The sequence below is a fragment of the Narcine bancroftii genome, chromosome 2, assembly GCF_036971445.1.
Source record: "Narcine bancroftii isolate sNarBan1 chromosome 2, sNarBan1.hap1, whole genome shotgun sequence".
NCBI lineage: Eukaryota > Metazoa > Chordata > Chondrichthyes > Torpediniformes > Narcinidae > Narcine > Narcine bancroftii.
In genome coordinates, this window is record NC_091470.1 from 313,460,455 (window position 1) to 313,485,927 (window position 25,473).

Sequence of the window (25,473 nt, forward strand, 5' to 3'; positions counted from 1 at the left end):
AAGACTGGCTGTCTAATGTTTCACTTGGAATAAGAGAAACAAAAAGACACTCTGTGGTGACCTGAAAGAAAGGTCATCATCTGGAGAACCCTGATGGGGCAAGTTTCGTCAGCAAGACACTGTAATTGCTGATTAAAAAGGAATCAGTTGTGGATGCCCTGGAACAACAAATCTCTCTCTGAAAACTAACAAGAACCTTACTGAGCAATAACCATTCATCTTTCAAGCACCAAAACTGGGTGAAATGTATAAATGTTAAATTCTGTGCATAGTATAAAAATTGCCTGCAACCAGTGAACTTTGAGGAATGAGAAGTGAGATTGGACTGTGAACCAAAGAACTTTTCTGAACTTACAAACACATTACATACACATGCACTTAGAATTAGAAGGGGGCTAAATTAGGTTAAGTAAGTCATTAGTGATAAGTTAAAGTTTGATTCTATTTTCATGTTTAAAGATAATTAAAAACAACTTTTGTTTAAATAACCATTTGTCTTGGTGAATATCTATTGCTGCTGGGTTTTGGGTTCCTCTGGGATCATAACAGTAGTAATTTTTATTCATGTATGTTGTTTTTAAACTGCTAATTTGTGTTAGTTTCAATAATCAAAATTTTCATATACCATATATACTCATGTAATAGTTAAATTTTACGACCAATTTTTAAGATAAAATTTAGAGGGTTGACTCTTACAAGCATGCAATGTTTGAATATGGTAATCAACTGAGTTGTTCAAGGTGTCGGGAGCTCAGATGGCCAGGTAGATGACTGAGACTTGGGTAATCATTGAATTTTTTGGACCACTTTCTTGGGACAAAAAGTTGGGGGTGGGGGAGAACTTTTACACAGGTCAAATTTTGACCTCAATAAGTAGCTACATCATTCAAGGCATCGGGAGCGTGGATTGCCAGGGCCACGTGGCAAGTCCATGATCGGGCCTTTGGGTGCTCGCATGGGCAGGTGGCTGGGGTGTCGGGGAAAGACTACGCATTTGGGAGCTGAGATGTGCAACTGGGCAGGGTAAGGGTCCACGGGCGGGGTGTCGGGAACTCCAGAGGGCAGGTGGCTGGGATGAGGGTCTGCAGATGGAGCTCAGATGGGAGGGTGGCCTAAATCACACTTACACTCCTGTAATTTCACTGCCTGCAACATAGCCACATGTGATCACAAGCTACACTCACTAACACTACACAGTCAACATAGTTCCACAAGGAGCACATTCATTTCATAGAGCCATGTGGCTCACGAGCCACAGTTTGGCTACCCCTGATGCACACTGTGGTAATATTAAAGGGAAAAAACTAAAAGTGGAGAAGGGAGACCAACATTATCACTTCTATCTCCATTCATTAATGCAAATACATGGTTTGGCATTGTTTAAATAAATAGTCAACTGTTGAAATCATGCCCAAGTTAATAAAGTTGGCATTGCTCAAAAGGATAAAGAACCATACATTACTGAAACAATTTCACAGAGAAATCAACAACTTCTTAAGAGGCGAGAAGAAAATTTGTCCTCATGATTATAAAAGAGTATATGAAGTACTTTTACAGATCTTTTCTCCATCAACTATGAGAACAAGAAACTGCAGTGGCACTGTACACAGACTGAGAAAAATACAAGTTGTATCACATGTATGTTAACTGTACTTGTACCTCCATTGGTGTATCTAATTCCAAAGGGTCAAGCTTTTGTTGCAGTACCCTCATAATCTGTAACCAACACTCATTGGCATCCTGAAAGAAATAGATATATGGACTATCAGAAACATATCGACGTCTTCAAAAAATAATACATTTCATCAGAAATTTTTCACTTTTACACATTTAACAAATTGGTTAAGTTGACCATTAAAATTACCCTGGATGATAATTTACTTAAAGGAAAACTAATTAAATTTGATTTCCTGTTTTAAGACTTCAATACAAATCACCTTGTCAATTGTAGTTGGGCATTGCTAACCCAATTAGCATTTAATTTAAAGAGCAAAGATAAACAATAACCAAACAATTATTACTAGTATTAGAGTGTGACACCATATCCATATCTCAACTAAATAATTTAATTACAGTACAACTTTGAAATTAGGTTCTCCGAAATCCTCATTTATCCAAATGTTTTTTTTTAAATTTCAGATAAATGAGGATATCCAAAACAAATCAGAAATCCTCATTTATCTGAAATTTTTCAGAGCCGAACTGACCTCACAGGTTGAAAAAAAATTCACCCAACATGAAATTAGAGTGATGAGGTAACTCCCTTCTTTACCTTCCCCTACTGACTTTTCTCTCCAACTCTCCCTCTCGAACTGCATGTCACTTCCTCCCATTCGCAAGCGGTCGGAAGAATCCTTTGTCCTGATGTCATCAAGGAGAGCGGCCTCCTGGGCAGGAGCAAGACCTCAAGGCTCAGTGACGTTCCCTCCCCTCCTCAGCAAAGCGGAGATCCCTGATGCGGACTATGAATCCTCCTCTTGGCCTTCTACATAACCCACACACATACACACACCCGGACTCCCCAGTATGCGTGTGCAGTAGGCCTAGCATGGAAGGATTCGGAGTCGGGACTCAAAGGTCGGGAGCTTTGGTGACTGGGGAGACAGAAGCCTGCTAACTCGCCAGTGTGTGTTCCACCGGCCTGTGAAGCCTCCCCAGGGATCAGCGGCAGTGGTGCATACGTGTTGGGAATCAACTGTGGTTGGGAGGTCTTGGTGATTAGCAACAGCCAGCATTTTTTGATGAGAATTAAACATTATTTTATTCCTTAAAAAGCCTTCCCTTGTTGTTTAAACATTGATACAAGTGATTTGCTGTTGCTACTGGTTGTTTTTAAAAAAATGACCAGTTTTCTGAAAAAAATATTTATCCGACATAGGGCCGGACCTGACCATTTTGGATAATCGGAGTTGTACCTTAAATAAAGAACTTTGAATGCAGGCTTTCAATGTGCAGATTTCTTAACTTGTACAGTCACAGCAACATTTCCAACTGCCATCAGTCTGCATGGAGTTATCTGATGGGTGAATTGATGCAAAGTGTATGGACCAATGTGATCTTTGACAAATGAACTGATTAAATCAGTGGTTCTCAACCTTTGTCTTTCCACTCACATATCACTACAAGTATTCCCTCTGCCATAGGTGCTCTGTGATTAGTAAGGGATTGCTTAAGGTGGTATATGAGTGAAAACAAAATTTGAAAACCACTGTTTTAATCATATCTCACTAACTCATTACATGCAGAGTTTCATAACTCCAAAGGAAATGAGCCAATGACAATTTTTCTCAAACAAAATATTTCAGTAACAACTGGATCTAGAGCAGTGATTCTCAACCTTCCCTTCCCACACACATACCATCTTAAGCAATCCCTTACTAATCACAGAGCACCGATGGCATAGGTATTACTTAAAGTGGTATGTGAGTGGAAATAAAAAGGTTGAGAATCACTGGATTAAATAGAGCCTGCATAAACATGTGATGGGGTAAATCTTTTTTTTAAACTTTATTTAAGATTTTATAACATGAATAAAATAAAGGATTACATTTAAAAAGAATAAAAGTAAGATAATAAGATTACAGTACCACATCGGTAAACTAAATAAACTAACCCCCCCCAATAATTATTACACAACATTAATAACCTAACTTAAAATTAGTCTAACCCCCCCAAAATAAAGAGTGAAGAGTTAATAAAATGAACAATATTATATATAAGAAAAAAAACCCACTTACAAAAAAAGATAAAACATAACAAGTAAAGATACTAACAAAAAAGTTATCAATACTAAAATATCACACTTAAAAACATATTTAAAGCAAACTTAAATGCATATATTTAACAAACGGAGTCCACTTTAACTTATAAAAAGACATCCTATCCTGAATTGAAAAAGATATCCTTTCCATCGTCAAACAGGATTTCATCTCCAAATGCCACCTATCTAAAGTTAATATATTGCTATCTTTCCAAGTAAGTGCTATACATTTCTTGGCCACAGCTAAAGCTAAATAGATAAAGGAAATCTGATAATCCTTTAAACCTAGTGATGGGGTAAATCTTATTGAATTGTAGGTTTAGCATTGAGATAAACACGTGGCAATTGACATTATTTACATGAGTATCCACAAAGCATTTAAGTGTGCTACACAGTAGTTAACAAAGCATAGTAAGCATCTTATCCAAATGCTTAATTAATTAGGAGATAAAGGATAGGGAGAGACATGAATTGTTATGTGCTCCATTCACAAAATGTAACTAAATGTAATTCTCTATCTCTGTTTGGACTATGGCTTTTGACACTATCCATACATGACTGTCAGACACCAAGTTAGATAGCACAGTAAGTGGCAGGAAAAGAACACTGTTATAGTAAGGGGGCAAAAGGTGGAGCAATTATAGCTTAAATCTGAGGATATCCACTTCAGATACAAAAGCAACATTGCTTAATTTACCAAATGAAAAAGAAAACTGGAAACTATAAAGTAGTTACAATTCAGAGCCATCTATGGAAATTACAAAAGAATCTTTCAGAAGGCTAATGGAATCCTGGTGTTCAATGTGAAGGAAGATCGAAGACGAGTGCAGTTAGTTTCAGGAACCAAGACTTGGCAAGATATATTGAACAGACTTGCCAAAATGGTAAGAAATATAATAATTTAAAAATGAGATGGAGTTAAGTCACGATTGCTCGGATTTAGTTGAACTGTGGGATCAAGCCCAATGCCTGAAGGGTCATTCCTGCAACTACATTGCTAATGTATTGTCAACACAAAAAGGTTTGTTGGCAGATGTAATAACACGCAATTGTAGCCGGAAAAGAGCAAAGCAAATCAGTTTGTACAGATATGCCATGCAAGTTTAAATTAAGATTACATTTATTGGTCACAAAATATTTAATACAATGAGAAGGGTTCTATGATCAGGCTGTCAGGTTATCTCTACCATTCATACAGCATTGTTAGCAAAATTTAGATTATTGAATAGCAATGAAAAGATCAATTCAACAGGATATTCATTAGGACAATAAACAGCAAATACAATTAGCTAATAATATAATAACCTAATGATAACTTAAAATTCAATTAGTCTCCTGCTTTATCATCAAGATTACAGTAATTCTTTTTACGGGCAGAGTGAGGAAAGTTAGCAGAAAGCATGTGGTGCTTCCATGGTCAAATAAGGAAAGCACAAGTTTATGCCAATGAACAGCAGGGACACCTTAAGAGAGATATCAATTCTGTCAAATTGCAGCATACTCAACATGGTCAAACTGCATGATACAATAGACAGAGTTCTATATTACATACAACCAATTAATCAATTCAAAGAACTGGAGCTGCAAATGGTGGAGGCACGTAAAGAATCAACATGAGATGGAGCCTCCTTTCACCAATTACCACCAATACTATACTTACCAATGGAGCACCATGACTTTGGTGGGTGTGTATGAGAAAAACGGGAGAGAGCAGGATAAATTCAAGCTGATTGCTACCTGAGTTTACATTCAATTAACAATAAAAAGTCAGAAGATAACCTCAATATTGCTATGAAACATGAATTAATCACCAATAACCTACTTGCTCATGTTCAGTTTGAGGCCTCTGATATACATTAGAACCAGAATCAAATTTATTGTCATGAATATGTGTCATGAAATTTGTGGCCAAATAGTGCAGATCAAGGTGCAAAATTCTATAAATTACAATTTTGTAAATACAAGATTTTAAAAAACTAGTGCAAAAATGGAGAAAAAGTGAGGTAGTGTCCACAGGCTCATTGTCCGCTCATAAATCAAATGGAGGGAAAGCTGCTTTTTCATAATGCTGGGTGTGTGTCTTCCAGCTTCTGTACTTCCTTCCTGATGGTAGCAGTGAGAAAAAGGCATGACCTTGGCGGTGAGGGTCCTTGATGAGAGATGTTGCTTTATGGGACACCGTCTCTTATAGATGTCCAGAATAGAGTGAAAACTAATGCCCATGCCGGGTTTACAACTCTCTGTAGCCTGTTCCTGTCCATTAGCACCTCCATTCCAGACAGTGATGCAACCAAGTCAGAATGATCTCCACAGGACAACTCTAGAAATTTGCAATTCTTTGGTGACATACTAAATCTCCTCAAAATCCTATCAAAATATCACACTGGCGTGCCTTCTTCATGATTGCAATGACATGACAGTCCCGGGAAAGGTCTTCAGAGATGTTGATACCCAAGCATTTGAAATTTCTTACTCTCTGCTGACCCCTCAATGAAGGCTGGTTTGTATCCTCCTGGCTTCTCTTTTCTGAAGTCCACAATTAATTCCTTAGTCTTACTGATGTTAAATGCAAGATTGTTTTTGTTACACGAATCAACTATCTGATCTTTCATACTCTGGTATGCTTTCTCATTGCCCTCTGGGATTTTGCTAACAACCACGGTGTCATTGGCAAATTTGTAGATGGCATCTGAATTGTGCTTAGCCACACAGTCATGGGTGGAGAGAGAGTAGATCAGTAGGCTCAGCCTGTGTTTTTGAGATTGTCAGTGAGGAGATGTTACCGATCTGCACTGACTGTGATCTTCCAATGATGAAGTCGAGGATCCAGTTTCAGAGGGAGGTACAGAGATCCAGGTTTTGAAGCTTATTAACTAGTACTGAGGGGATGGTGGTGAGCTATAGTCGATGAAAAGCAGTCTTATGTAGGTATTGTTGCTTTTGTTCAGGTGATCCAGGGCTGAGTGGAGAGCCAGTGAGTTTGAATCTGCTGTGGAATAATTGAGGTGATGGAAAATTGCAGTGGGTCCAGGTTTTGCTTAGGCACAAGTTAATTCAGACCATGACCAACTTCTTAGAGCATTTCATTACAGCAGATTTTAGGGCAACTGGGTGACAGTCATTGAAGCAGAACACCCTGCTCTTCATGGGCACCAGTATAACTGATGCTTTTTTGAAGCAGGAACCTCCAACTGCAGCAGTAAGAGATTCAAAATATCTGTGAACATCCCAGATTGTTGGTTTGCACAGATTTTCAGAACCCTGCCAGGTAGACCATCAGGGCCTGAAGCCTTGCAACAGTTCACCCTCTTGAAAGATGTTCTGATGGTGTCCTCTGATATCACAGAGTTGCCAGCTTCTGCAGGGATTCTCATTCGTACAGTTGCATTCTCCTTTTCAAAGTGAGCATAAAAGGTGTTCCTCTCATCAAGGAAGCATCATAGCCATTTATAATGTTAGGGTTCACCTTATAGGGTGTAATGAATCGCAAACTCTGCCATGCATCTGATTCTGTTTCTAACTTAATTCAGAATTGCTTCTTTGCTGTTAAGATAGCTTTCCATAGGTCATAACTGGTCTTCCAAAACAGTTCTGGATTACCAATCTTGAACGTCATCGATATATCCCTCAGCAGGTTGCAAATCATTTGGTTCGTCCACGGCTTTTGGTTAGGGAACTCTCAATATGTAGGCGAAGGCACACACCCAACCACAAAGGTCCTGATGATGTCGATGACAATATTACAACCACAGTGTGTTGATTGTGGAGCCAATGTTTACAGCAAGATTTGGATAATATTCAGGCTACGAAAAGTGCATGATAAAGAATATTTGTGTCAGACATGGCACACATTACCAAGAGAATTTAATTATCACCTCGTAATATTCAAAAGCATGACCACATTGACCCACCAACAACATCCTGATTGTCACTCTTGATTTGTATTTCATTAATGACAGAAACACTTTGGCTCATCTGATTCCCCTACACATAAAATGCAAATCAGAAATATGCTGAAATACTCTTCACTTCCCTGGACCAGCCCAGCTCAAGAAATGCAATACCATCCAGAGTAAAGTATCTTGCTTGTCTGGCATCCATTCCTTCATCTAAACTCCTTCCACATCAGCAGGTTACATAATCTTCAAAGCATATGACAGCAACTTAATATTACTTCACAAGCTTAATATGTAACACCCCCAAGTGGAACCTATGCCAGTACTACATCAAAAACAGTAAGATCATGGTAACATTACCACCTACAACTTGTCCAAGTCAGACGACAGAAAATTAGCAATTGGGTAATAGTCAATCGTGTAATAGTCAATCCCAGGTAAAAGTCGACCTCTCTACTTTTGGTGCCAGCCACTCACACATCCAAGCTCCAGACGCCTCAACTGCCTGCCTATCCGAGCTCCCAACTCCCCAATTACCCACCTTCAAGAGCTCTCGATACCCTGACCATGGAACCTCGCCTTGGCCAGCCACCCATCCATCCATCCATCTGAGCTCCCAATGCCCCAAATACAGACAACGTTTGAACATTGCAGGTACTTAACGCTGTCATAAGTAGTATTCATGTAAAGTTAACCCGCCAAATTTGGCCTGAAAAATTGGTCCCCAAAACTCGACTATTAAATGAGTATATACAGTAAATATGGTCAGTCATCACATTCCACAAGTGAATTTGAATACAAAATATTCAACACTGGTTTTTACATATCTTACCTGCTGAAGATATTGTCCTTGTTCCCCTTTCTCTGCAAATTGGGGAAATGCCATGTGAAGAAACTGCAGTAAAATTATAGGTGGAATACTGGAGGATGTTTTGTCCATAGATTCAAATAGGTCTCGAAAAGCTGAAATAGACACAATTATATAATTTTAATTATTTAAAGGATTGCTGTAACAATTTACATATTAAGATGCAAGGTCCATCTCCCCAGTGTGTTCCAGGCATTTTGCACACACTTAAAAAAAAAACACACCTCACTTATCTTCTTTATCCTTTCCGCCTCTTACCTTAAACCCACGTCCTCTGGTTTTTGACATTTCCACATTGGGAAGATAAATTCTACCTACCCTATTTATGCCTCTCGTAACTTTATATACCTCTATCAGGTCGCCCCACAGTCTGTCATGCTTCTGAGAAAATGATTAGTTTGTCTATTTTTTTCCTTTCAGCTAATACACTCTAATCCAAGCCACCCTCTGGTGAACCTCTTCTGCATTCTCTCCAAAGTCTCCACATCCTTCCTATCACATGGTAAACAAATGTATATAATACATATAATACATAATACCTGTCCAGGCACAGGGAGAGCAGCAGCGGCCCCGGCCCCGGTCCGGGCGAAGGGTAGACGGCGGCGGCCCCGATCCGGGCAGGAGCAAGGGGGAGACGGCGGCCCCAGTCCGGGCACAGGGAGAGCAGCAGCGGCCCCGGCCCCGGTCCGGGCGAAGGGTAGACGGCGGCGGCCACGATACGGGCAGGAGCAAGGGGGAGACGGCGGCCCCGGCCTCGGTCGAGTGAGGCAGGCGGAGGCCACGGTCCGGACAGGGAGTGGGAGGCGGCGGCCCCAGTCCAGGCACAGGGAGAGCAGCAGCGGCCCCGGCCCCGGTCCGGGCGAAGGGTAGACGGCGGCGGCCCCGATACGGGCAGGAGCAAGGGGGAGGCGGCGGCCCCAGTCCGGGCACAGGGAGAGCAGCAGCGGCCCCGGCCCCGGTCCGGGCGAAGGGTAGACGGCGGCGGCCCCGATACGGGCAGGAGCAAGGGGGAGGCGGCGGCCCCAGTCCGGGCACAGGGAGAGCAGCGGCGGCCCCGGCCCCGGTCCGGGCGAAGGGTAGACGGCGGCGGCCCCGATACGGGCAGGAGCAAGGGGGAGGCGGCGGCCCCAGTCCGGGCACAGGGAGAGCAGCGGCGGCCCCGGCCCCGGTCCGGGCGAAGGGTAGACGGCGGCGGCCCCGATACGGGCAGGAGCAAGGGGGAGGCGGCGGCCCCAGTCCGGGCACAGGGAGAGCAGCGGCGGCCCCGGCCCCGGTCCGGGCGAAGGGTAGACGGCGGCGGCCCCGATACGGGCAGGAGCAAGGGGGAGGCGGCGGCCCCAGTCCGGGCACAGGGAGAGCAGCGGCGGCCCCGGCCCCGGTCCGGGCGAAGGGTAGATGGCGGCGGCCCCGATACGGGCAGGAGCAAGGGGGAGGCGGCGGCCCCAGTCCGGGCACAGGGAGAGCAGCGGCGGCACCGGCCCCGGTCCGGGCGAAGGGTAGACGGCGGCGGCCCCGATACGGGCAGGAGCAAGGGGGAGACGGCGGCCCCGGCCTCGGTCGAGTGAGGCAGACGGAGGCCCCGGTCCGGTCAGGGAGTGGGAGGCGGCGGCCCCAGTCCGGGCACAGGGAGAGCAGCAGCGGCCCCGGCCCCGGTCCGGGCGAAGGGTAGACAGCGGCGGCCCCGATCCGGGCAGGAGCAAGGGGGAGACGGCGGCCCCGGCCTCGGTCGAGTGAGGCAGACGGAGGCCCCGGTCCGGGCAGTATGGACCGACCTAGGAGGGGAGTCAGGCCCCTCCAGCCCGGGTAAGAAACCTGCATAGGAGAAGGCCACTCCGATATAAAACCTACGACCCAAGGACCTCGCTGCCACGTCCCAGCTTGCTTGGCCACGGCACACGAACCATGGGTGTAAAGGGTGGGGCCAGTACTGCGCGCACTGCACTCCACCTAAAAGCTCCTTTGCGCAGGCCCGAGGACAGGTCCACGTCCTCCCCCTCCACGTCCTCCCCCTCCACGTCCTTCCCCTCCACGTCCTTCCCCTCCACGTCCTCCCCCTCCACATCCTCCCCCTCAAAAGTTGCTCACAAACTCAAGCTAGCATGCTGGAACATCAGAACCATGCTAGATAAGACTGACAGCCATCGACCTGAACGTCGGTCTGCCCTCATTGCACATGAACTCCTCAGACTTGACATCGACATAGCCGCTCTCAGTGAAGTCCGCCTGGCAGATGTAGGCAGCTTCCAAGAACGCGGCGCGGGCTACACACTCTACTGGTCTGGCAAGCCTTCGGATGAACGACGCCTATCTGGTGTAGGCTTCATGGTCAAGAGCTTCATTGCCTCCAAACTCGAAAACCTTCCGACAGGCCTCTCGGACCGAATCATGTCCATGCGACTCCCACTTCAAAACAAGCGTCACATCACCCTCATCAGTGTCTATGCTCCAACCCTCCAGGCGGAACCAGCAGAAAAGAACAAGTTCTACACCGACCTGCGCAACCTCATCCAACGTACCCCTACAGCCGACAAGGTTGTCATCCTGGGCGACTTCAACGCTCGTGTCGGCAAAGACTCAGAAACCTGGCCAGGAATCCTGGGCAAGCATGGCGTCGGCAAGTGCAACGACAATGGGCGCCTCCTGTTGGAGCTCTGCGCAGAACAGCGGCTTGTCATTACAAACACCCTTTTTCAGCAGAGGGACAGCCTTAAGACCACCTGGATGCATCCCCGATCCAAACACTGGCACCTCCTGGACTACATCCTGGTGCGAGAAAGTGACAAACAAGATGTGCTCCACACCAGGGTCATGCCTAGCGCGGAATGCCACACTGACCACCGGCTGGTTCGCTGCAAGCTCAACCTTCACTTCAAGCCAAAGCCCAGGAACAATAAAGCCCCCAGAAAGAGGTTCAATGTTGGAAAACTGCAGTCAGACGAAGCGAGAGGAAACTTCCAGGCAAACCTCAAAGCAAAGCTCGACGTTGCAACCCGCCTCACGGACCCGTCCCCTGAAACCCTCTGGGATCAGTTGAAGACTACCATACTGCAATCCACTGAAGAGGTACTGGGCTTCTCCTCCAGGAAAAACAAGGACTGGTTTGACGAAAACAGCCAGGAAATCCAGGAGCTGCTGGCAAAGAAGCGAGCTGCCCACCAGGCTCACCTTACAAAGCCGTCCTGTCCAGAGAAGAAACAAGCCTTCCGTCGCGCATGCAGCCATCTTCAGCGCAAACTCCGGGAGATCCAAAATGAGTGGTGGACTAGCCTCGCCAAACGAACACAGCTCAGCGCGGACATTGGCGACTTCAGGGGTTTCTACGAGGCTCTAAAGGCTGTGTACGGCCCCTCACCCCAAGTCCAAAGCCCGCTGCGCAGCTCAGACAGCAAAGTCCTCCTCAGCGACAAGATCTCCATCCTCAACCGATGGTCAGAACACTTCCAATCTCTTTTCAGTACCAACCGCTCAGTCCAAGATTCCGCCCTGCTCCAGCTCCCTCAACAGCCCCTAAGGCTAGAGCTGGATGAGGTTCCCACCCTGGATGAGACATATAAGGCAATCGAACAACTGAAAAGTGGCAAAGCAGCAGGTATGGATGGAATCCCCCCAGAAGTCTGGAAGGCTGGCGGCAAAACTCTGCATGCCAAACTGCATGAGTTTTTCAAGCTTTGTTGGGACCAAGGTAAACTGCCTCAGGATCTTCGTGATGCCACCATCATCACCCTGTACAAAAACAAAGGCGAGAAATCAGACTGCTCAAACTACAGGGGAATCACGTTGCTCTCCATTGCAGGCAAAATCTTCGCTAGGATTCTACTAAATAGAATAATACCTAGTGTCGCTGAGAATATTCTCCCAGAATCACAGTGCGGCTTTCGCGCTAACAGAGGAACCACTGACATGGTCTTTGCCCTCAGACAGCTCCAAGAAAAGTGTAGAGAACAAAACAAAGGACTCTACATCACCTTTGTTGACCTCACCAAAGCCTTCGACACCGTGAGCAGGAAAGGGCTTTGGCAAATACTAGAGCGCATCGGATGTCCCCCAAAGTTCCTCAACATGATTATCCAACTGCACGAAAACCAACAAGGTCGGGTCAGATACAGCAATGAGCTCTCTGAACCCTTCTCCATTAACAATGGCGTGAAGCAAGGCTGTGTTCTCGCACCAACCCTCTTTTCAATCTTCTTCAGCATGATGCTGAACCAAGCCATGAAAGACCCCAACAATGAAGACGCTGTTTACATCCGGTACCGCACGGATGGCAGTCTCTTCAATCTGAGGCGCCTGCAAGCTCACACCAAGACACAAGAGAAACTTGTCCGTGAACTACTCTTTGCAGATGATGCCGCTTTAGTTGCCCATTCAGAGCCAGCTCTTCAGCGCTTGACGTCCTGCTTTGCGGAAACTGCCAAAATGTTTGGCCTGGAAGTCAGCCTGAAGAAAACTGAGGTCCTCCATCAGCCAGCTCCCCACCATGACTACCAGCCCCCCCACATCTCCATCGGGCACACAAAACTCAAAACGGTCAACCAGTTTACCTATCTCGGCTGCACCATTTCATCAGATGCAAGGATCGACAATGAGATAGACAACAGACTCGCCAAGGCAAATAGCACCTTTGGAAGACTACACAAAAGAGTCTGGAAAAACAACCAACTGAAAAACCTCACAAAGATAAGCGTATACAGAGCCGTTGTCATACCCACACTCCTGTTCGGCTCCGAATCATGGGTCCTCTACCGGCACCACCTACGGCTCCTAGAACGCTTCCACCAGCGTTGTCTCCGCTCCATCCTCAACATCCATTGGAGCGCTCACACCCCTAACGTCGAGGTACTCGAGATGGCAGAGGTCGACAGCATCGAGTCCACGCTGCTGAAGATCCAGCTGCGCTGGATGGGTCACGTCTCCAAAATGGAGGACCATCGCCTTCCCAAGATCGTATTATATGGCGAGCTCTCCACTGGCCACCGTGACAGAGGTGCACCAAAGAAAAGGTACAAGGACTGCCTAAAGAAATCTCTTGGTGCCTGCCACATTGACCACCGCCAGTGGGCTGATAACGCCTCAAACCGTGCATCTTGGCGCCTCACAGTTTGGCGGGCAGCAGCCTCCTTTGAAGAAGACCGCAGAGCCCACCTCACTGACAAAAGGCAAAGGAGGAAAAACCCAACACCCAACCCCAACCAACCAATTTTCCCTTGCAACCGCTGCAATCGTGTCTGCCTGTCCCGCATCGGACTGGTCAGCCACAAACGAGCCTGCAGCTGACGTGGACTTTTTACCCCCTCCATAAATCTTCGTCCGCGAAGCCAAGCCAAAGAAAAAAAGATAATACACTAAAAGTGGTTCAAATTTCTATACAAATGCAACATGACTTGCCAACTTTCTGACTCAATCCCTTGATTGATGAAGGCAAGTGGCAGAATCAGGATTTATTGTCATGAACAAGTGGTGAAATTCAGTGTTTTGCAGCATACTCCTTCTCTACTACTCTCTCCCTGTTGCCATTTTCAGGGAGCTATGGACTTGCACCACCAAGATCCTTGCCAAGGACCCTGCTATTTAGTTCTCTTCCATCACCTCACACTTGTCTGGAATAAACTTCATCTGCCATTTTTCTGTCAAATTTCCAACTGATCTCTTCCTCACTATTAAGAGCTCCACCAATTTTCTGTATTCTGCAAACCGTGATCAGACATGTACATTTTCATCCAAATCACTACAAATTTAGATCTTTGTAAAACACCACTGGACATAGACATACAGTAAAAAAAAACCCTCTACCATTACCCTATCTTCCAGGACCTAGAACAAAGGAAAATCACAAATGTGCACCTTGCATGAAGTCCTGATTTTCAGTAAAATTTTATCTTTCATGGAAAATGGATTGTGTAAAAACATGGACTTGAAATCCAATTTCAGGGCCAAAGGAAAAATGAAACAGGTCGATGCCAAAAGGAGTTTATGGTGTATTTTATGAAAAAAAAATGAAAGAAATCACATACCACTGACAGCTGAACACATCAATTTTAGAATAGTGTTCCAATGGGAAATAGCACTGGTTATTTCTGTTCTAATCCCTCTCTCTCTCTGTTTCTGCACATTAAATACCCCTTCCCCAACTACTGTCATGTCTTTCAACTGAATTTTCCAATCTATCTTAACTATTTTGAAGTTCTTATCCATGTTGTTTGTTTTCTTCAGATTTAAAACTCAAAAATAGAGCACTAAAATTTCACTGAATTTTGAAAGGCAGTTAAATCAAAGTTGAGGGAATTGAACTGAAAATGTTATGCAAAATAAAGACCACATCACTCACCTGCTGTTATATACTGTGGTGGAGTCATAGGCACTGAAGCTCTCAAAGCACCTTTATATCTGAAAAGGTAAAGACATTTCTTATCTCAGTTCTTAACATCTAACCTCATCCCCAGACTATTAGTTTTAGATCACACAGCCAAGGAAAATATCAACTCTGCAACTGCATTGCAAAATAATAAATTTTCAAGATTCAGATACCTTTGTCACATAAAAATGTAATATACATGACATACAACTTTTGTCTGCCGTAAGGTAAACAGAGTCACCACGTGCATTGCCTGAACCCCATAACAATAAGAGTAAGATATCCATAAGTCTGTAGATTCACCTCCAGCGCTCCCACACCCTCTGCAGCCGCACAGAATCCTGTTCAAGCCATTGGCAGCCCAAGCTCCAGGTCCAAACCTCCTATGCAACCAGTGAATCTTCAGCACCCAAGGGCCTCATCACCCTTTAGATTCCCAGTTCCCAGTCTGCATGGGTACTTTGACTGCAAGTCGCCAAAAGCCCTCAGCCATGAGTCCTTCCACCACAAGTCGCCAAGTACTTGCAGCCTGTGTGGATCCTTCAGCCACTGAGCCCCACATTGGTTCGCTGCCATGCTTATCTCCCCTGTAAGGTCATCTCTGATGCTTCTTCCTCTCAAAGGGGAGTGTTCTCCCAGTTTCTGTCCTCCATAGGGCCACTGTTCCTCTGGAGTCTGCAACCCCTCGCAGTACGCTGCCAGCATAGGCACAGCCTTCTTGAGCACAGACCTTCAGCGTTGCAGAATTTAACACCATTGGCTCATTTAACATGTGATTTAAAGCCTATACAGAGTCGTTGGCATCAGCATAGGGCAGAAGGGCCTTGTGGAGCAGCACTTTGTCTCTGCTCCCCAATCTTCAAGGACCGCACCAGCACTGCAGCTGCAGCAACACCAGCAGGGCTGCAATTTTATTTATTTATTGATTAATTTATTTCTGTATTTCAGAGTGATCACCTCCTAATCTTTGAAGAATAGACCTAGTTTGTCTGTCACCTTGGCATAATAAACCCATCTTCTGTCAAGTTATTTGAGAACTTTCCAGGCATTCCTTTCATTGGAAAGATATCTACTTTGGAAGACAGACTAAATCAATACACAATACTCTATTTGTAGCCACACCTTGTTCTATATTACTGAAGTATGCCATATTTGTCCACTGTATTGAAATGCTATTGCAAAGTATAATAAATCTAGACTGAGGTGCATATTTTTCAAGCTAATTGTTATCATGAACCAAAAGAATTCCTTTGATTTTTGTTCTGCCATTACAACAAACTTCAGACTCCATATTATTGCCAATTTTGCTACAATGTTAAAACATAGAATATTACAGCACAGTACAGGCCCTTTGGCTCACAATGTTGTGCCGACCAATACAAACTTAATCAATAATTTAAACATTCGCTACATCACACCCATAACTCTACTTTTCATATCCAAGTACCTGTCTAAGTGTCGTTTAAATGCCCCTATTGTACCAGCCCCCATCATCATCCCTGCAATGTATTTCTATTCTTAGTGTTAAAAAACCTACCCTTGACAGATTATTTACTAATCTATAACTCCTAGGATTCTCCCCATTATACATTTGCCAATCTCCAATCCTCCAGAACCTTTCCTGTGGCCAGGGAGGATGCTAAGATCACCACCACTGCCCCAGCAATCTCTTCCCTGGCTTCCTGTAGAAACCTATAGTATATCTCGTCCAGTCCCAGGGACGTCAATACAAATATTTTTAAGAAGATCAACACATCCTCTTTCTTAACTTCAACAACATAAGCCTGCTCTGAACTGACCTCACATTGACCAAACATTCATTTAGGACCTCCCCTATCTCCTGCCACATTTTCCTCCATCATCCTCAAGTGGCCCTACCTTCACTCTAGTCTCCTTTTTGTTCTTAACATATGCATAGAAAGCCTTTGGGTTTCCTTAATCCTACTTGCCAAGGCCTTCTTGTTCCCCTTTCCAGCACTCCCAAGTCCTTTAAGTTCCTTCCTAGCTACCATACAATTCTCATGAACATTTCCTGACCTGGTTCCTATGTCTTATGTATGCTTCTTTCTTCCTCTTAACTAGCTTCTGTCAACCATGGTTCCCTTATTCTACCATTTTTCCCTGTCTCAGTGGAACAAACCATTCCAGAACCCCATGCAAGTGGCCCCTTAATATCCTCTATCTTACTTCTGAGTTTTTCCCCAATTTCCTCTCCCCAGTTCCTGCCTAATCCCATCATAATTAACCCTTCCCCAATTAAACACTTAACCATTTTGTCTACTCTTATCCTTGTCCATAGCTACACTAAAAGTCAGGGAGTTCTGGTCACTGCCACCGAAATGCTCCCCAACCAAGAGGAATGTCACTTGATCTGGTTCATTACCTTTCCTCTGGTCAGCTTGTCCACAAACTGTGTCAGGAATCCTTCTTAGACACACCTGACTAATTCTGACTCATCTATCCCTCTTGCAAGAAGGACATGCCAGTCAATATTTAGGAAATTGAAATCTCCCATAACAACAACCCTGTTATTTTTGTACCATTCCAAAATCTGCCTACTTATCTGTTCCTCAGTGTCCTGAAGGCCACTTGGGGGCCTACAGACTACTCCCAATACAGTGATCACTTCCTTCCTATTTCTGACTTCTACCCACACTGACTCAGTAGACAACCCCTCCACAATATCCTCCCTTTCTGCAACTGTGATACAGCCCTTAAGTATATTGCCTTCAAGAAGGTGGCAATGAGTCCCCTGTAGCTGGTGGGCTTGCTAAGTAATCTCAGATAGCATTTAAGAGTCACTCACATAGCTTGGGTTTAAAGTAACATACAAATTTACAGCAGATTTACTCTGAAGGATAGTGAATTAATCAAATTTTTAAAATCCCATTTGGATCATTCTTGTAGTCATTATTTCTATGAATAATGTGTTGCTTTTCTAAATTCCTGTTTATTAATTTGAATTTAATTTGCACACTTGCAGTGAGATTTGAACCACAGTCTATGAATTTTTCATCCAAGTCTCCAAATTATTTATTTGGTCATTTAACCACCACTAAACTTGTGAATAGCAGATTGTATTTAAAATATTTCAAATTATTTTGAATAGCCAATGCATTATCTCGTTACAGTAAAATTAGATACATCTTCTATTTGGGATGTTTTTGATCATGACATTTAAGAAACACAAACTGCAATTCTTGGAGCTTTTTAAAACGAAATAATCCAGATATCTCCATAATATATTTATATGGAGAAAAACAAACTTGATAGAATGATTAACTTCAAGGGAAAGGTAGTAAGTTATTTATAGTATATAAAAGAAAATCTGCAAGTAATGAAGTTTAAAATTGGTACAACCTGTACAGAATTGGAAAGGGATCAATATCCTGGTGGAGAAGTTTGCGAGAGCTGCTGGGGACGGTTTAAACTAGTTTGGCAGGAAATTGGAACTTGAATGATGGGGCAGAGAATAGAACAGATTGGAAAGTGTAGTGAGATTCTGAGGAAGGACAGTCAGTGGAGGGAGCATAAATGTCAGTTGGAAGGATTGAAATGCCTTTATTTCAATGCAAGAAGTGTTAGGAATCAGGGAGATGAACTAAGAGCATGGATCAGTATGTGGAATTATGATGATGTGGCCATTACAGAGATTTGTCTTGTGCAAGCACAGAATTGGCTGATGCAAGTATCTGAGTTTAAATGGGGGGGGGGGGGGGGGAGGGGGAGGACTCATTGCTGCCATCTTGAAAGCAATTTAAAGAAAAGGAATTGATGCAAGCCTTGCCAGCAACACGAGATCACCAAAAATTGAATACCTGTACATGTAAATGTGCAACAGAACAAATTCCAAATCATAATCAACAAAATTCAATCTCTAGATCTCCAATTATAACTATAAAAGTATGATATGGATTTGCAATACATGATGCCTGAACATATATAGTACACTCTTTTGTCACTTTTCTAAGTTTTCAGTTATTTTATCATGGCTGTATTTGCATCTGAAATCTTTGCTGAATTGCAACTGCAAGAGCGATTCAAAAAATTACTCTTTTCACAAGAAACCATTTAGCCTCTTACAATCCTTTGGAGTGTACTTATTAATAGTCAATTTTCAATTATTAAAAATCATATTAATAGATTTCCTGATCAACATAAAGATGATGCAAAATGAGAACTGACATTAATCCTTAATAAACATACATCAATTGTGTTCACACCACATATATTTTTCAGAGGGAAATTATGTTATTATTATCATCAGGTACACCTATAGATTTTAAGAAATACTTGCACTTTTCTTGTTACTTACTTTTTCAAGGTATCCCTGAGTTCAGGCACCGAACGTAGACACTGTACAGTGGCATTCATGTAACAGGTATTTCCAAGATTGGTGAGCCCACATGGGAGATCCATCTGACAACAAAAAACAAGTCAGTCATTTTTAATCAATGACAATCTCATACAACTTTAAAACAGAGCTAATATATTAAAGAGCAAGTCTACAGATTCAAATATCTGTATAGGGGTAGACAAGTGTACAAATGCTGAGTACCTTTATAATCTTCAAAAGATGCATAGAACCAGAATTTAATCACATCATGAAAGAACACCAACTCCAACAGCAGACAATGTTTATTCCTGAGATAATTTCTAGCAGAAATTAAAGTGTACAAATTTCTTAACTTGAAGTGAGTGAAACACAAAAGCAAATGTGAATTATTTTCACAAATATAATGAAAAAGGAGTATTTTTCTTCCATCGCTGACATACACTACTAATGAAAATTGACAACTTGAAAAGTTGAGAATATTTAATTCCCATCTTTGTCACCATTGCAAATTTTCCCATGGCCCTGTCCAATCTTCACCTCACAAAAACCCCCAATTTTCAACAAGCCCTCCAGCAAGATTTCAAAAGCACGAGCAGGGCCTTGGTGGGGAAGTGTCAGTGATTGGCTGTGGCTAGCATTTTTTTTGGTGAGAATTAAGCTTTATTTTAATGCTTAAAACGCCTTAGTTTGCTATTTGTTGTTGTATAAACATTGTTGCAAATGATTTGCTGTTGCTACTGGGCTGTTTTAAAAAACATACTGGTTGTCGGAAAAAAACATTTATCCAAAATGGGCCCTGACCTGACCATTTCGGATAATCGGAATTGTTCTGTAATATTTAATTTTCACCAAAACAATGCTGCAGCCACCAATCACCGAGACCAACCAACCGCTGCCGTGATCCAGTGGAACTCACTGGTGAGTTGGCAGGCTTCTGCCTCCCCGTTCACTGGAGCTCCTACCTCCTGAGTCCCGACTTTGAATCCTCTCCTAAGCCTAATGCACTCAATAGTAGGCCGAGGGGAGAGTTCAGAGTCGGGAGCTCCATTGTGCTGAGGAGGGGGAGAGAGGGAAGGAAGGGAAGAGGGAGGGAAGAAGGGGTGAGGAAAGGGAGGAGGGAGGGAAAGGGGAAAAGAGGGAGGGAGGGAAGGAGGAAAAGGGACGCCACTGAGCCCGAGCTCCCCGCTTCTGTTTGGTCCTGCTCCTCCTTGACGCCGGGACAAGAGATTCTTCTGACTGTTTGCAGCTGAGAGACAGTGGCGGGCAGTTTGAGAGGGAGAGTTGGAGAGAAAACTCAATAGGGGAAGATAAAGAAGAAATGGAAAGAGGCAGGGGAGGAAGTTACCTGAAACACGGACAAACGTCGTTCTAATTTCATGTCGAGTGAATTTTTTTTTTCTATCCTGTGAGGTCAGTTCGGCTCCAAAAAAAAGTTTGGATAAATGAGAATTTCAGAGAATCCGATTTCAGATAATCAGAGTTGTACTGTATCTGAAACCACTTACAATACCCATGTCAGTTATTTTTTAATAAGTACTTACAGCTGAAGCTAGTTGTTCTTCTGTCATATCTTCCATAAAGGTTGGACGTACAAGTGGTTCTTCAGGCAATGCCTCTACTGATCCCATCATCAACAACGTCATTCCCTGTAATTATTATTTATACAAGTTTATAGTTATTCAACACTTCTCACATGACACATGCCAAATACTTCATATTTCCCATAATGTCACTGGCTTTTTGTGAGTAGCATTATTTTTTTTAAAAATAAACATGAGTAAAGATCAAGATTTCAGGGGGGCGTGGCAAGATGGCGTAGGGAGCGGACGTGCATTCCTGGTCTCCCCCAGGCAGTTATATAAATGCCCGTTTTAAGAATATTTCTTTTCTGTTAAAATTCTTTGTTTTGTTTATCAATTGTTTTTAGTTTAAAATGGCAACAAAGATTAAGGAAAATGGAGTTCAAATATAGAACAAAACTACACTCTCCGACTTTGGAAGAAACTCGGCCTACTTGCCCAGACAGAACCACGGAGTCAAGGCTGGAATTTTCTTAAGAACGGAGCTCATTAATTGGACTGTCGGATAAGCTGGCCTTGGACATCCCTCTGAAAGATGGTGATGAATATTGATTTGAAATGTTTTATGAAGATAAATTGCAGTAATTGGCATTGGTTGCCCGTGAGTTTTAAAAATCCAGATAACATTAAAGTTTATTAGTGATTTTTTTTGGATGGAATATAGGAAGGATGAATTTATTATCTATAAATACAGAACAAAATTACATTCTTTGACTTTGGAAGAAATTTGACCTATTTGCCCAGACAGAGCTGGAGTTGGTGCTGGAATTTTCTCAAGAACAGAACTTATTAAAGTTGATTTCGGACTCCTTTTTGAAAGATGGCGACGAATGTTGATTTGAAATATTTGAAATATTTTCTGAAGATAAACATATATATGGAACTCCTTGACTTGCAATAAGGTTTATTAGTGATTTTTTTTGGATGGAATATTGGAAGAGTGAATTTATTATCTGTGAGTATGTATACATTGCAAACAGATTTTAATAGTTTTGAAAAGGTTTTTTTTAAACTAAACAATAAGATCAGTTTAATATTGAGAAAATTGGAAAAAACGGAAACTTTATTATTAAATTTGGAAATTCAGTAGAAAGAAACTATGAACAAGATTGATGATTTATAAAATTAAAGTCGAAGGAGCAATGTCCAAGAAGAGTTAAAAATTTTGAATAAGTTTTTCTTGAAAATAAACAATAATTTCAACTTAACATTGAGAAGATTGACAAAGTGGAAAATTTGGTATTAAATTGGGAAACACAGAAGAAAGAACTTATGAATAACATTGATGCTTTAGAAGATCAAGACCGAAGGAATTATGTTCAAGAAAATTTTAAAAGATTTGAAAAAAAAACTTTTTTTGAAAGTAAGCTACAAATTCAACTTGAGACTGAGAAGAATGGAAGATTCGGTGTTGAACTGGGATGTTCAGAGGTGTTTTAACTCAGTGGATGAAATTCAGGAAGACTTGAAAAAAAAATTTAAAAAGAAACTTTTATTGATTGTAAACAATGTTTAACTCAGTGTTGGGAGGGTGGAAAGGGTGCAAAATTTAATATCAAGTTTGGATTTTCAAAAAAAAAGAGTTTATGAATAAGATTGGTTAAATTGACGGACCGGGGTTTTATGGATATAAGAAATGATGATTTTTCGGTTTATACGTGTATTTTGTCTGCCTGGGGGGGGGGGGGGGGGGGAGGGGGTGGTACTTCTGCTCCCGAAGTCATATGCCACTTGTGGTTTATACCACACCCATTTGGGTTTTTGGGAATTAACCACCACAAGGTGGTTTCCTAAGGGGTTAGGGGAGGTGGGGGGGGGGTGAAAATTTGAAAATTATTTATTATCTATTATGTAATATTATACTAAGTCAATTTGAAATGAATGTATGGAGATACTATAAATAAATTTCGAAAAAAAAAGATCAAGATTTCAGACCCAGAACTATTAAAAGTGAACATAGCAAAATGGTGAATGGATATATCTAAATATCAAAAATACAGTACAAAATACAAAGAGTTTGAAGCTCATTAGGACCAGGACAGGAAGATTCAGAGCACTTGCCACAACAACGTTTAAAAGAGAAAGGCTACAATAGGAAGGTTGGTGGAAAAAGACCACATTTCGTTCAGATTTATTGTACATGACATCAGACACAACCCAGAGATTCCTTTTTCCTCTGGGCATAACAGAATTACCACTAATTGGTAGTGCTAAAAATAAACCATACACAGCGTAAACATGTAAACTAATAAAAGAACTATAAACAGATAACGAATGTAAACAAACTGCAATACTGAGAGAACAAAAGAAAATCGATGAGGGCACAAGTAAGAATCCTTAAATGAGTCTATGAGTTTGTCATTGAGAAGTCTGATGATGGAGGGGTAGCAGCTATTCCTGAACTTGATGGTGTGAGTCTTGTGGCACCTATATCTCTTTCCTAATGGTAGCAGCAAGAACAGAGCATGTGCTGGGTGGTGTGGGTCTTTGATGATTGCTGATCCCCTCCGACAGCAGCATTCCCTGCAGAGGTACTCAATAGAGGGGAGGGTTTGGCCTGTGATGTCCTGGGCTGTATCCACTACGTTTTGGAGGGCTTTGCGCTCAGGGACATTGGTGTTCCAATACCAGACCGTTATGCAGCCAGTCAGCACACTTTCCACCTCAGTGGAAATATGCCAGGGTTTCTGGTGTCATACCAAACCTCCGCAAACTGCTAAGGAATTAGAGGCGCTGATATGCTTTCTTCACGATGCCATTGATATAATGGGTCCAGGCAAGATCCTCCAAGATAGTGACTCCCAAAAACCTAAATCTGCTCATCCTCTCCACTCTGATCCCCCAATGACCACTGAATTGTATACTTCTGCCTTTCCTTTCCTGAAGTCAATAATCAGCTCCATAGTTTAGGTGACATTGAGTGCAAGGTTGTTGTTGATGTACCATTCAGCCAAGTTTTCAATCTCCATCCTGTATGCTGACTCATCCCCTTCCTTTAGACAAGCCACTACCATGGTATCGCCTACAAATTTGTAGATGGTGTTATTGTCATACCGAGCCACACAGTCATAGGTGTAAAGTGAATATAGCAGGGGGCTAAGAACACAGCCCTGTGGTGGTCAGGTACTGATGGAGATTGTGGAGGAGAAGTTGTTATCAATCTTCACTGTTTGTGGTCTAGAGGTGTGGAAATACATGATCCAATTACACAGTGGGGTATTAATTCCGAGGACTTGGAGTTTGCTTATCAGTTTTGAAGGAATAATGCAGTTAAATGCCGAACTGTTGTTGATAAAGAGCATTCTGATATATGCATCTTTGCTTTCCAGATGTTCCAGGGTTTTGTGTAGAGCCAATGAGATAGCATTCGCCACAGACCTGTTTCTACGATAGGTGAACTGGAATGGATCCATGTCATCACTTAGTCAGGAGCTAATATGCTTCATCACCAACCTTTCAAAACACTTCATCACTGTTGATGGAAGTGCTACTGGTTAAGGCAGGTTACTTCTTGGCACCAGTATGATTGATCCCTGATTCAAACAGCTGGGTACCACACCCTGCTAGAGTGAGATATTGAAGATATCCGTAAATGCCTTGGTTGGTTGTTAGTTGGATTGCAGTTTCAATTCCAATTCCAGAGAGATGAGCAAGAACATAATGGCAGACACTCCACACCAGCTCGGAAGGTACTGAGGAAAAAAGGCGGCACTGCTGCAGTTTCTGTAATGACAATGCTGCTGCAGACCTGCGAGCAGACACTGGCCTCCTTCGTGGGATCCTATTGCCCATTTATGCTGACGGCCCCATGAGGATTGTAGATGGCCCTAATGAAGGGGCTAGTGGTGTATTTTTAAAAAAAAACATGGGTAAAACCATGGTAGTCTGTGCCAAAGATGGCAATTGCCATGAGGATTGTGGGTTCGGAGAATTAGCAGACTGATGTAAAACACCCCCTAAACCCTGCCAAAGAAGAGGAGTTTGGAAGAGGACCCCCACAGGTAAGATAACCACGACAGCACACCAACGAGCAGCTCAGAAGCCAAAGGGCTCACACCAGACTGACCAGGTATCCAAATCATGAATCTTGAGGATGTCAAGTGTAAAAAAAGGTTCCCAAATTGATTTTGGAAGTTACCAGTTTCCTTATTGCTTCAGAGTTTCGGAATGAGGAGCTTGGGTTCACTGATTGAATGAACAGAAGGCATATTGATGGACACTCTGAAGGGACTCTTGCTTCTCTTTCTCTTATTGATGGATGCTGGAGGAACTCAGCAGGTCTCACAGCATCCATAGGAAGAAAAAATGGTAAAGATATGAATAAAAAGGAGACAGGCACCTGATTAAAAAGCCTCAGGGAAAAGGAAACAAAGGGCAAAGAGGAAGAAGAGCAACTAGGAATAGGAGAAATTGAGAGAGACCAGGAACGTGGGGTGGGGGGGGGGGGGGTGGCTGACGGAAACTGGAGGTCGACATTAATCTGTTGGAGGGTGCCCAGATGGAATACAAGGTATTGTTCCTCCAATTTGCAGGTGGTCGCAACCTGGCTGTGTATGAGACAATGGACAGACAAGTTAGTATGGGAATGGGGTGGGAAATGGAAATGGGTTGCCATTGGAAGATCCTTGCCAGACAGAGGTGAAGTGCTAAACAAAGCATTTCTCAGTCTGCATACAGTCTC

General features: G+C 43.0%; 1 protein-coding gene across 2 annotated transcripts in view; it reads right to left on the reverse strand.

Annotated features, from left to right (window-relative positions):
* The window catches only part of usp14 (ubiquitin specific peptidase 14 (tRNA-guanine transglycosylase)), a 68,464-nt gene that overhangs the window by 26,870 nt on the left and 16,121 nt on the right, over positions 1–25,473 (reverse strand). For both annotated transcript variants that reach the window (XM_069921685.1, XM_069921686.1), the window contains 5 exons: positions 20,754–20,858; positions 19,192–19,295; positions 14,850–14,908; positions 8,489–8,619; positions 1,660–1,740 (listed from right to left, as the gene is read on the reverse strand). In XM_069921685.1, the coding sequence (XP_069777786.1) occupies positions 1,660–1,740; positions 8,489–8,619; positions 14,850–14,908; positions 19,192–19,295; positions 20,754–20,858 (480 nt within the window). The remainder of the gene's footprint in view (positions 1–1,659; positions 1,741–8,488; positions 8,620–14,849; positions 14,909–19,191; positions 19,296–20,753; positions 20,859–25,473) is intronic.